This window comes from Bubalus bubalis, chromosome 4, assembly GCF_019923935.1.
Source record: "Bubalus bubalis isolate 160015118507 breed Murrah chromosome 4, NDDB_SH_1, whole genome shotgun sequence".
In the NCBI taxonomy this organism is placed as follows: domain Eukaryota; kingdom Metazoa; phylum Chordata; class Mammalia; order Artiodactyla; family Bovidae; genus Bubalus; species Bubalus bubalis.
In genome coordinates this window covers 63369831-63381918 of record NC_059160.1, presented here as the reverse complement: position 1 = coordinate 63381918, position 12088 = coordinate 63369831, and the positions used below count along the sequence as shown (strand labels likewise).

Sequence of the window (12088 nt, the reverse complement as noted above, 5' to 3'; positions counted from 1 at the left end):
AGAAGGAATTAACTGAATTTAAAATTGTCACTGATTCCCTTATCCTAATCCTCAGGTATGGAATGGAATGAGTCAACTATGATTATGTCAGTCTATCAGTATTCGTGCTAAGTAAAGAGAATCCTCTTACCTCAAACAAACAAAAAGTTTTTCCTTTCATCATAAAATCATATGACTCCTTAAGACATATACATGTTTGCTTTATTACTTCAGACTCTAGGTACTGCAATAAATTGAGATTTCCCAACCATCAGATGGCCCCAGGAGCAAGAATGCTGCCAGGCCAGCAAGTCTTTCATCAATGTGCTAATCCACACATTGAAAATCAGAGATGACATAAATCTTACCAGTCCTTGTTGAAATTTCAGATAGTTGGGACCAGGATGATCTGTCTGATTAAGGTAGGGAAGAGGAACCGAGGGGTATATTAAAATGCAATCTTAGGGGTTTTATGACTTCTTCCACAATTTTCAGACCACTGCTATCCAACAGAAATTTGAGGGAAGATGGAAATATTCTCTATCTATGCTGTCTAATATGGTGGACACAAGCCCGATGTGTCTACTGGGTGCTTGAAATGTGGGTGGTATAACTGAGAAACTGAATTTTCTTTCCATGTTTTAAATTCTTATTCATAGTTTTTATTCTTGGTATTACATGATAATGTCTCTAAGTGTTATAAACTGAACCGTTTATAACAAAATTTATAGATTGAAGTCCTAACCCAAAATGTGACTATATTTGCTCAGAGGGTCTTTAAGGAGAGGGCAGAGGGCCATTAACCATTAAGGTTAAATGAGATTATAAGAGTGGGACTGTAACCCAATGGGACTGGTGTCATAAGAAGTGGAAGAGACACCAAAAATGCGTATACATAGAGGAAAGGCCATGTGTGGGGACAGCAAGACAGCAGCCATCTGCAAGCTAAGAAGAGAGGTTTCAGAATTAACCAAACCTGCCAACATCTTGACCTTGGACTTTTAGCCTCCAGATCATGAGAAATAAATTCCTTTTGTTTAAATCATCCCGTCTATGGTATTTTGTTATGGTGGCCCTGGAACACTAATATATTAAGTATGGGTCTTTTTTCACCTATTTTCTGGTATCCTGTGAGTCCAATCAATTTGAAAAAAAAAATGTCCTCTTCATTATAAAAAAGGAACTTAAAACTAAAGAAAATAATTTTCTTGCTTCCTCTTTTTTTAGTTTACTTTTTTTTTTAAGCCACGCTACACAGCTTGTGGGATTTTAATTCCCTGACCAGGAATTGAACCTGAGCCCATGGCAGTGAAAGTACCCAGTCTTAACCATTTGACTACCAAGAAATTCCCAGTTTAGGTTTTTTTTTTTTTTTCAATTGTGGTAAAAAAAAAAAAAACAAACCCACATATCATAAAATTTGCCATCTTAACCATTTCTAAGTGAACAGTTCAATAGCTGGCCTGTAACTATGAACTGTGTTCACGTTGCTGTGCGGTCCATCTCCAGAACTTTCTCATCTTGCAAAACTGCAAATCTACCCATTAAACATTAACTCCTTATTTCCTCCTCCCCTCAGCCCCCAACCACCACCCTTATATAGAAACCATCCAAAGTTTCTAAAACTTTGACTCCTCTAGATCTCTTCCTGGTCATTGCTGTTTGTCATCTCTGATTGAGATTCCTGTGGCAGCTGTCCTGCTTGTTTTCCTCTCTTCTATCTCCCCTTCTCCTAAGTCCATCTTTCACACTCCCTCTTGAATGATCTGGGATTCCCAAGTGGCTCAGTGGTAAAGAATCTGCCTGCAATGCTGGAGCCCCAGGGTTCAATCCCTGGGTCGAGAATATACCTGGAGAAGGGAATGGCAACCCACTCCAATATTCTCGCCTGGGAAATCCCGTGGACAGAGGAGCCGGGTGGGTTAAAGTCCAGAGGGTGGCAAAGAGGTGGACATGACTGAGTACCCTTGCACATTTATCTTTCTAAAACATAGGTTTGATCTTTTCACTTTCCTGTCCAGAGCACTTGATAGTTCCCCCACTGCTTTTAAGACAGAGTCCAGAGCCTCTGAGTGTGTCTGGTCTTTGACTAATTTTGGCAGCCTTAGGACCATGCCACCCACATACCTACTTTATATTGGAGTTATCTTCATCTTGGACTACTTTTCATCTTCAAAAGCAGGCTTTTTCTCTGAATGCTTTGTCATGTCCTCTACCTGCCCTCCAGATTAAACTTCTGCCTTCAAGACTCAGCTCAGGGACTTCCCTGGTGGTTCATTGGTAAAGAATGCACCTGCCAAGGCAGGAGACTCAAGAGATGTGGGTTCAATCCCTGAGTTGGGAAGATCCCCTGGAGTAGGAACTAGCAACCCACTCCAGTATTTTTGCTTGGAAAATCCCATGGATGGAGCAGCCTGGGGTCCATGGGGTCCTGGGGTCCATGGACCCCTAGAGTCCATGGGGTCACAAAGAGTTGGACGCAACTGAGCACACAGACCTCAAGGTTCATCAATGTTACAAATTTCCTACTTTTTATCCCATTGTACATATGTACCACATTTTGTTCACCCGTTTGTGACAGACTTTTAGATTGAGTGAAATAGTTTTTCACTGTGGTTTTGATTAGCATTTTCCTAATGATTAATAATGTTGAACATATTTAATGTGCTTACTGGCCATTTGTATGTCTTTTCTGGAGAAATGTCTATTCAAGTCCCTTCCCCTTTTTTTTGGCCACACCACTCATCTTGCAGGACCTTAGTTCCTCCACCAGAGATCCAACCACTGGACCTCCAAAGAATTCTCCTTTGCACATTATTTTTTTTTAATGATGGAGGCAATCTTATGGTGTGATATGTGTGTGCTCCGTCATGTCCGACTCTTTGTGATCGCATGTACTGCAGCCTGCCAGGCTCCTCCATCCATGGCATTTTTCAGGCAAGAATATTGGAGTGGGTTGCCATTTCCTGTTCCAGGGGATCTTCCTGACACAGGGATCGAAACTGCATCTCCTGTGTCTCTGTATTGGCAGGCAGATTCTTTACCACCGAACCACTTGGGAAGCCTCGCTTTGCACATTTTTAAATTGAATTATTCGTTAAGTTGTAGGAGATCTTTATATATTCTGAATATTAACCCCTCATCAGCTATATGATATGCGAATATTTTCTCCCATCCTGTGGGTTACTTTTTCACTCTGTTGTTAGTGTCCTTGAATGCACAAAAGTTTTAAAAGTTTATTACTTTTAAGTTGTTTTGAAGTCTAATTTATCTATTTTTCTTTTTTTGCCTGTGCTTTTAGTGTCACACCCAAGAAATCATTACCAAATATGATGTCATGAAGATTTTTTTCCAATGTTTTCTTCTAAGAATTGTGCGGTTTTAGTTATGTTTAAGTCTTTAATCCATTCTTTTTTATTTTTTATTTTATTTATTTATTTATTTTTCCATTCTTTTTTAAAATATTTCTATTTCTTTAGGCTGGGCCAGATCTTAGTTGCGGCACACTGACTGATCTTCAGTCTTCCTTGTAGCATGCAGGAGCTTAGCTGCAGGATGCGGGACCAGGGATCAAACCCAGACACCCTTTATTGGGAACGCAGAGGCTTAGCCTCTGGACCACCAGGGAAGTTCCTTTAAACCATCCTGAGTTAATTTTTGTATATAATATAAGGGAAGGGTCAAACTTCATTCTTTTGCATGTGAATATCCAGTTGTCTCAGCACCATGTATCTCATTCAATGCTTTCAATGCACTTGTAAAAAATTATTTAACTACATAAGCAAAGATTTACTTCTGGGTTCTCTGTTCTATTCCATTAGTCTATATCTCTATTTCTATGCCTATACCATACCGGTTTTTGTGTGTTTTTGCAAATTTTGTTCCTAGTTTATTTTTTAAACTGAAACTTTCTTTTGTTTTTCTCATTGATTTTTATAAGTTCCCAATATGTTAAGCAAAGTCTCTCATTCAGTTATCTGTTAGGGCTAACCTAGAATTATTTTCAAGAAATGCTTTCACTTGCCCAAGCATATTCTCTTGGGAGGCAAGCCTTGTTGAGTCGTGTATCCTAGTTGGTATCTTCATTTTTAAGAAGAGGATTATTCTCTACCTGCAGCTCAGCTGCTTATGAAAGCGCACAAATGTGACTTTGATTGGCCTGGAAGAATGGCTCCTGTGTGGTACCTGTCATTATGTAGTACCACACTGTTTTGATTACTATAGCTTTTTAAAAATTTTCAGGAACCACTTCATTTTTCATTTTACTGACTTCTTTTTGATCACCAAATTTGCTTTCTTCTTTGTAGTGATGTAGCTTTGTAATACGGAGAAGGCAATGGCACCCCACTCTAGTACTCTTGCCTGGAAAATCCCATGGACGGAGGAGCCAGGTGGGCTGCAGTCCATGGGGTCGAGAAGAGTTGGACAAGACTGAACGACTTCACTTTCACTTTTCACTTTCATGCCTTGGAGAAGGAAATGGCAATCCACTCCAGTGTTCTTGCCTGGAGAATCCCAGGGATGGGGGAGCCTGGTGGGCTGCCGTCTACGGGGTCGCACAGAGTCGGACACGACTGAAGCAACTTAGCAGCAGCAGCAGCAGCTTTGTAATAAGTTCTGAAATCAGGAAACAAGTTCTCCAATTTTATTTTCTTTTTCAAGATTGTTTTGGCTATTCAATGTCTCTTGAAATTCCATGTGAATATTAGGATGGTTTCTCTACTTTACAAAAAACATCACTAGGATTTTGGTAGAGATTGCATCAGATTTGTTAGTCTCTTTGGGTAGTATTGATATCTTAACAGTATTAAGTCTTCCAGTCCATGGGTGTAATAGCTTTCTGTTTATTTTTGCCTATTTAATTTCTGTCAGCAATGTTTTGTAGTTTTCAGTGTATAAGCTTTTTTTTTTTTTTTGCCTCCTTTGTTTACTCCTAATTATTTTATTCTTTTTGATGATGTTGTAAAAAAAAGTTTGTTGTAAAAAAATTGTTTTTTCTCTTAATTTCATTTTTCCATGTTTTTCATTGTTAGGCTATAGAAATGCAACCAATTTGAGGTGTTGATTTTGTATCCTGTAATTTTGCTTAATTTGCTTATTAATTCTCATAAGTTTGTGTGTGTGTGTGTTGCAGTTATTTAGGGTTTTCTACATATATGATCATGTCTTCTGCAAACAGAGATAATTTTGCTTTTTTCTTTCCAATTTGGATGTCTTGTTTTCTTTTTCTTGCGTAATTGCACTGGATAGAACATCTGTCACTATGTTGAGTAAAAATGGCATAAACAAACATCTTTGTCTGTTCCTGATCTTAGAGGAAAAACTTTCAGTCTTTTTACCATTGAATATGATGTTAGCTGTGGGTTTTTCATATATAGCCTTTGTTATTGAGCAAGCTTTTTCCTATTTATATTTTATTGATGTAAGATGCTTCTCTACATCAATTGATATGATTATGTCATTTTTCTCCTTCATTCTGTTAATGTAGTGAATTATACTGATTGATTTTCACATACTGACCCACTCTTACATTCTAGAAATAAATCCTGCCTGATAATGTTGTATAACGATCTTAATATGCTGCCAAATTCAACATGCTAGTATTTTGCACTCATAGTCTTATGAAATATGTTTTCTGTAGTTTTCGCTCCTTGTAGGGTCTTTGTCTAGCTCAGATATCAGGGTAATACTGGTGACCTAGAATTAGTTTGAAATGTCTCTCCTCTTTGATATACTGAAAGAGTCTGAAAAGGAGTGGTGTTAATTCTTCTTCAAATGTTTGGCAGGAAAAAAAGGAATGAAAAAGAAAACCCGCAAATGTTTGGTAGAATTCACCTATAAAGCTGTTTTGTCTGGGGCTTTTCCATATTAGGAAAATTTTGGTTACTGAGTCAATCTCCCTACTAATTAAAGGTATATTCAAATTTTCTATTACTTCATGATTCAGTTGTGGTAGGTTGTGTGTTTCTAGCAATTTATCCATTTTCTCTAGATTATACAATTTATTAGCACATACTTATTCATGCATCCACATATGTTAAGTCTGACTCTGCAACACTATGGACTGTAGCCCTCCAGGCTCCTGCGTATGGGATTCTCCGGGCAAGAATACTGGAGTGGGTTGCCATGCCTTACTCCAGGGAACCTACCTGACCCAGGGATCAAACCCAAGTCTCTTGCATCTCCTACATTGGCACCTGGGTTCTCTACCACTAGTGCTACCTGGGAAGCCCACATCTATTCATGATATTCTCTTAAAGTCCTTTTTGTTTCTGTAAAACAAGTATTAATATCCCCATTTTTGTTTCTTCTTTTTATTGAGATGTAATTGACATATTAGTTGCAGATGTACAACATAATGATTTGATATTTGCATATATTGCAAAGCAATCACCACAATAAATCTATTTAACATCCATCACCAAGTATAGTTATGACTTTTTTCTTGTGATGAGAATTTTTAAGGTCTATTCTTTTAGCAACTTTCAAATATACAATACAGTATTATTAACTATACTCACCATGTTGTACATCACATCCCTAGGACTTTTCAGTTTTCTAACTGGAAGTTTGTGCCTTTTGACTTCCTCTACCCATTTTGCTCAGTCCCCACCTCCTGGCAACTACCAATCTGTTCTTTGTATCTGTGAGTTCAATTTTTCTTAAAAGATTCCACACATAAGTGACATCATGAGGTATATGTCTTTCTGAGGCTGACATTTCATTTAGCAAATTGCTCTCAAGGTCTATCTAGTGGTAAAGAACCCGCATGCCAATGCAGGAGATGTAAGAAATGCAGGTTCAATCCCTGGGTTAGGAAGATCCGTTGGGAGATTGAATGGCAACCCACTCCAGTATTCTTGGCTGGAGAATTCCAGGTACAAAGGAGCCTGGTGGGCTATGGTCCATAGGGTCATAAAGAGTTGGACATGACTGAATTGACTTAGCATGCTCACATGCAAATTCAGGTAACTGGACTTCCCTGGTGGCTCAGTGATAAAGAATCCACCTACCAAGGCAGGAGATGCGTCATCAATGATCCCCAGGTCAGGAAGATTTCCTGGAGAAGGAAATGGCAACCAACTCCAGTATTCTTGCCTGGGAAATCCCATTGACAGAAGGAGCCTGGCAGGCTACAGTCCATGGGGTTGCAAAGAGTCAGACACAACTTAGTGACTAAACAACAACAACAACTTCAGGTAGTGCTGGATCCCTCCCTTTGCACCTCGTTCTTGCTTCCTACAGTTTTGGTAGTGTATCTGTACAGACCAACCCATCTTCTTTCTTCTATCTGCTCTTAGTCGTCAGGGGCCACTTTTGGGAGCTAAGAGAAATAAAATAAATAGAGGGAAGGACCCTGAGCCCCTCCGTCTGGCCTGTTCCTTTTGTTTATCTATCAGAAGTGAGTGACAACACCAAGAAAACTTTTTACTGCAACCACATGTAGAAACCTGTACTAGTTTCAGAAGGCATCAGATACCATCTTTACTGCTGAACCCTAGAGGAAACTGCTTAAACCTAAACTCCCAATTTTTGGAGAATTGGTTAGATATGGAAAGAGTTACTACCCAGATGATGAATAGATTTTTTTTTATGTTTCCCATTAAAATTAGAAAAGTGAGAAGTGAAAGTTGTACTGATTTCATTCAACTTACCAATATTTTCAGTTTCCCAGAACTTCACCCAGTGTATCCTGTTAATGAGAACTTATTAAATGTTTTGGGGAGTCTTGCCAGAGATCATCAGTCTTTTTACCTTACCTCTTCTCCCTTTCAGAATCTACAGAGGAAATTTCCCTCATCTCATGTATAGGTCCAGGGTAAAACCTTAGGATGACAGGGATATGGGGCAGGACTAGCAGGGTCAAAAACAGAAAAGGCCCTATGTCAGCATAGGACAAAGGTGAGAACGACAAAGTCTGGGCTGGAAAGAGATGAATAAATATTTGCACATGCTACATCCTTCACTGTTTTGGATGCTATCAGCATTCTGGTCCTTGTGATTTTGGCTAGGCTAAAGAGGAAAGTGGGATACAACCAAAAAATCAAAATAGTCATTCCAGCCATGAAGATACCAAAGCAAAGATGTTTGGACTTTCTTGTTCCTCTGATTTGTTTCTTCCTCAAAACAGTGAGGACCTCCCATAGCCTTTATGGGTGTGAGGTATGTTCAGGGTAACTGAAGTTTCTAAGGGCCGAGGCACTTCCAAGCTCTGACCAGTCCTGGAGTCTCTTCATCCCAAGCCTTTCCCCACTTCTCACTCTGAGTCCTGTTTCTTTCCAGCAGGGCTGTTCTGTCGACCTACCATGATCCAGGCTGCGCTGTTCCTTTTCTTTGTCTTGCTGTCCCCGGTGGCTTCCTTCCCAAAAAATGCCCAGGGAGGGGCCCCGACCTTCCAGCAGTCTATCTCAGAAACTGGGCATTCTCTGAACCTGCTTTCCAGCCAAATACCTCTCCCAGATCCTAAAACCTGCCAGCATCTCTTGCATGTGGCCCCCTCCTTAGCCCCTCTGCTTGAGCACCTATCCAACTTAGCTTTGGAGGTGGTTCTGGAAGAGGCTGGTTGCACAACCTGAGGCTCACATTCTGCAGCTTCAGCTTGTTAAGATGGGAGAAAAGGACCAAACCCCTTATCCATGAAAGCAAAAAGCACAATGAAGGAAAAGGCACTGGCAATGCTAAAGTAATTCTGAGGAATCTTGGGGGACCCCCAGGGAGGCCTGGATAAATAAAAAACTCAGCTACTTACCTTGAGAGGTTTATTAATGATGGTGAATAAAACCCTCTGGGCTGGCTAGTCTGCCAGTTAACTTGGATGGTGATTGAATTCGCTGAGAAGCCATCTCCCATGTTGCTGGTAACACAATTCAGAGCTTTTGCTATCAACATCTTCTAGAAATGCCAGTATGAGTCTTGGGAACTAGTTGGAGAATTAGGTAAAAAGCTTAAAACATCCCCATGTTAAGAGCCTCTCAATGTCTATGGGTGACAACAATATAATTTATAAAATGTTCTACAGCTATTCTGAAGTGCTTTATGGAGAAACTGATTCAGGAACTTGTCCAGATTCTTTACTTCAGGTATTCAATGCCACATTGTAGACAGATCTGCTCTTCCAGGACTGTGTTCAAAGATGGGACAGGGACTTCCCTGATGGTTCAGTGGTTAAGAATCTGCCTTCCAATGCAGGGGAAGCAGGTTTGATCCCTGGTCTGGGCACTAAGATCCCACATGCCACAGGTTAACTAAGCCCATACACCCTCAACTATGCACCACAACTAGAGAGAAGCCCACACAATGTAACAAACATCCTGCGTGCTGGAACAAATACCAAACACAGACAAATAAATAAATAAGATGGGACACAGTAAGTAGGCAGAAATGTTGGACACTACTTAGGATGCTGCTGCTGCTGCTGCTAAGTTGCTTCAGTCGTGTCTGACTCTGTGTGACCCCATAGATGGCAGCCCACCAGGCTCCCCTGTCCCCGGGATTCTCCAGGCAAGAACACTGGAGTGGGTTGCCATTTCCTTCTCCAACGCGTGAAGTGAAAAGTGAAAAGTTAAAGTGAAGTCACTCAGTCGTGTCCGACTCTTAGCGACCCCATGGACTGCAGCCTACCAGGGTCCTCCGTCCATGGGATTTTCCAGGCAAGGGTACTGGAGTGGGGTGCCATTGCCTTCTCCCTACTTAGGATAGATATACTCTATTTCATCCCAGTGCTGGCGTTAACCTTGCCCTTCTCCACTTAGTAGCTCTCAGTTCTTATTTCACATTACATTTTTCATATTTTCTTTCAGTTAGCATATACTGTGCCTGTAATACATCTCAGCATGAGAAGCATTTGAACTTTTTTCCTCATTCATCTACCTGTACTAAATCCCCAATGAGACACTGTAGCTTGCTAATTTAATTTTTAAACTGAAAAGAGAAATAAAAGGGAATGATAGACATCCAATCTCTTCTGATTCTTAATCTCCCAGCTTCTATCATGAGCTAAAGTGGGAACGTGACAGGGACTGGTTGGAAATGCCAAATACCAAAGTTTTTAGATACTGAGGCCAAGTGTGTGACAAGCGCACAAAGTTTGAGAAGCCAGAACAGATGAATAAATATTTGCAGAGATTACATCTCTTACTGATACTAGGGGAAAGCCAGTATATCTGCTCTCTTCATGGGGCAGAGGAGTCAGCAGAACAGGATCGAGGGGCTACCAAATCCATCAAAGCAGTCTCACTTCTTAATCACTGCACTGTTTGGTAATTTGGAGCTCCTTGTAAATGGGTGGAAATCATGCTGAGGAAGACCTGAAGATGGAGAAGGTCAAGTGGGAACAATTGGGTTGAGTTTCCTGTTTTTCAGTCCTTTAGCTAAAAAAGAACAGAAGTTTGGAGGTAACAGATGAGGTTCGCCCTGAGTCCTGGGCTCCTTTTGGACCACAGCCCTTAAGGAAATGGTTTGTATGTTTCTGCTTTCTCCCCTCTCCAGGGCACTCTGTTACGAACCTGCATGGTCTCAGACTCATCATGTTACCAGTTGAGCTACTTCTTTGCTGCTTCCTGCTGCACGCTGCAGATGCCATTTCATCTGGAAACCAGATGGATGTCTTACTACATCTTCCTTCACCCTTGGAATCCTCGCTAACTTCCTCGTACCCCTTGTCTTGCCAGACCCTTCTTCCCAAATCCCTCCCTGGCTTCACTCAGATGGCCCCTCTCCCCAGGTTTCTGGTAAGCCTGGCACTGATGATCGCCCTGGACAAAGCTGGTTGTCAAGGTGATGTACAGGTCCTGCAGCTTCAGCTGTACCGCCAGGGGGGTGTAAATGCTACACAGACCCTCATCAGACATCTTCAAGAGCTGGAGAAAAGCCGAAGCACAGGGAGGGGAGTGTCAGTAGATGCTCTGGCCTCTGCTCTGCAGCTGTGGGCTAGAGAGAACCCAGGCCCACAGAGAGCCCGACGATCACCCTCCATCAAAGACTGTGAGCAGGAGCAGGAGCAGAATGTGCACAATATAGTCCAGATGTTGCCGGGAGTGGGAACCTTCTACAATCTGGGCACAGCAATATATTATGCTGTTCAGAACTGCTTGGACGTGGCCAAGGAACGAGGCCGAGATGGGGTTATAGATCTGGGTTATGACCTTCTGATGGCCATGGCTGGATCGTCAAGGGGATCCACAGGACTAATAATCGGTACTGCACTTAAACCTGCACTGAAGGCTGGGGTTCAGCGGTTGATCCAGTATTACTATGAGAGAGAGGCAAACACCCCTCCACCAGAGACCAGCAAGGAAGTCTTTCGGAGCACCTCAGATATGAGTGAAGTGGAAGAAACAACTATCATGGCCCCTTTCGTGTCAGAAGTAGTAAGTTCAAATCCATGCTGGGGGTGGACCTTATTCAACAACTGTGGCTTAGATCCTAGGTATTGGAATATTGAGATATAAAAGAAGGTGGTAGGATCCAACCGTTAGGATTCCACCCTTTCACTGACAGAGGGCCTAGATTCAACCCCCAGTCAGGGAACTAAGATCATGCAAGCCGTGCAGCACAGCCAAAATAAAAAATAATAAAAAGATGGTTACCTCTGAGTAAAGAGAATTCAATCCAGTCCACTTAATCCAGCAGAACTCTACTCTGATTCCTTCCCTTCTATAAACTACCATCCATAACCAGATCAGGATTAAGTGTTCTGAGATTACAAAAAGGCAAAGAAAGAGGGGAATGAGAAGAGCTAAACTTTTTCTGCTCACTTTTTGGTGGTGTGGCCAAAAATAAGTACATAATAAAAGAAGGTGGTAAACACGATGACTAGATCTAGTATTCTGATAAGTTGTAATGTGTGTGTTCAAAATCCAAATCTCTGATTTCTTATCAAGGAAAAAAGCAGTACTGTAACGTGTAAGAGTTTTAAAGTTTGTGGTTTGGAATCAGAGGATTTGGCTTTGAATCCAGGCTCCACTTGTTAGAGCTTCAGTGATCATTGACTAGTAACTTATTTCTCCAAACTCAGTTTTTTAAAATTTGTAAAGTGAGGGTAATGATTTGCATCTCAATAGGTTTCGTGGAAATTAAAAATGATATGCTGTACTAATACTTAGCACCG

General features: G+C 41.1%; 1 protein-coding gene across 3 annotated transcripts; it reads left to right on the top strand.

The window, feature by feature from the left end:
- The first annotated feature begins 10077 nt into the window (after positions 1 to 10077).
- On the top strand, positions 10078 to 11532 carry APOF (apolipoprotein F). 3 transcript variants are annotated; one of them, XM_006075010.4, is made up of 2 exons: positions 10078 to 10238; positions 10468 to 11532. In XM_006075010.4, the coding sequence occupies exons 1-2, from the start codon at positions 10154 to 10156 to the stop codon at positions 11427 to 11429; spliced, it is 1047 nt and encodes a 348-aa protein (XP_006075072.1). In that variant the 5' UTR covers positions 10078 to 10153; the 3' UTR covers positions 11430 to 11532. The 3 variants fall into 3 exon arrangements, with proteins under 3 accessions (XP_006075072.1, XP_025139539.1, XP_006075074.1); XM_025283754.3 differs by having other exon boundaries at positions 10172 to 10301; XM_006075012.4 differs by having other exon boundaries at positions 10232 to 10373.
- The last annotated feature ends 556 nt before the right edge of the window (positions 11533 to 12088 follow it).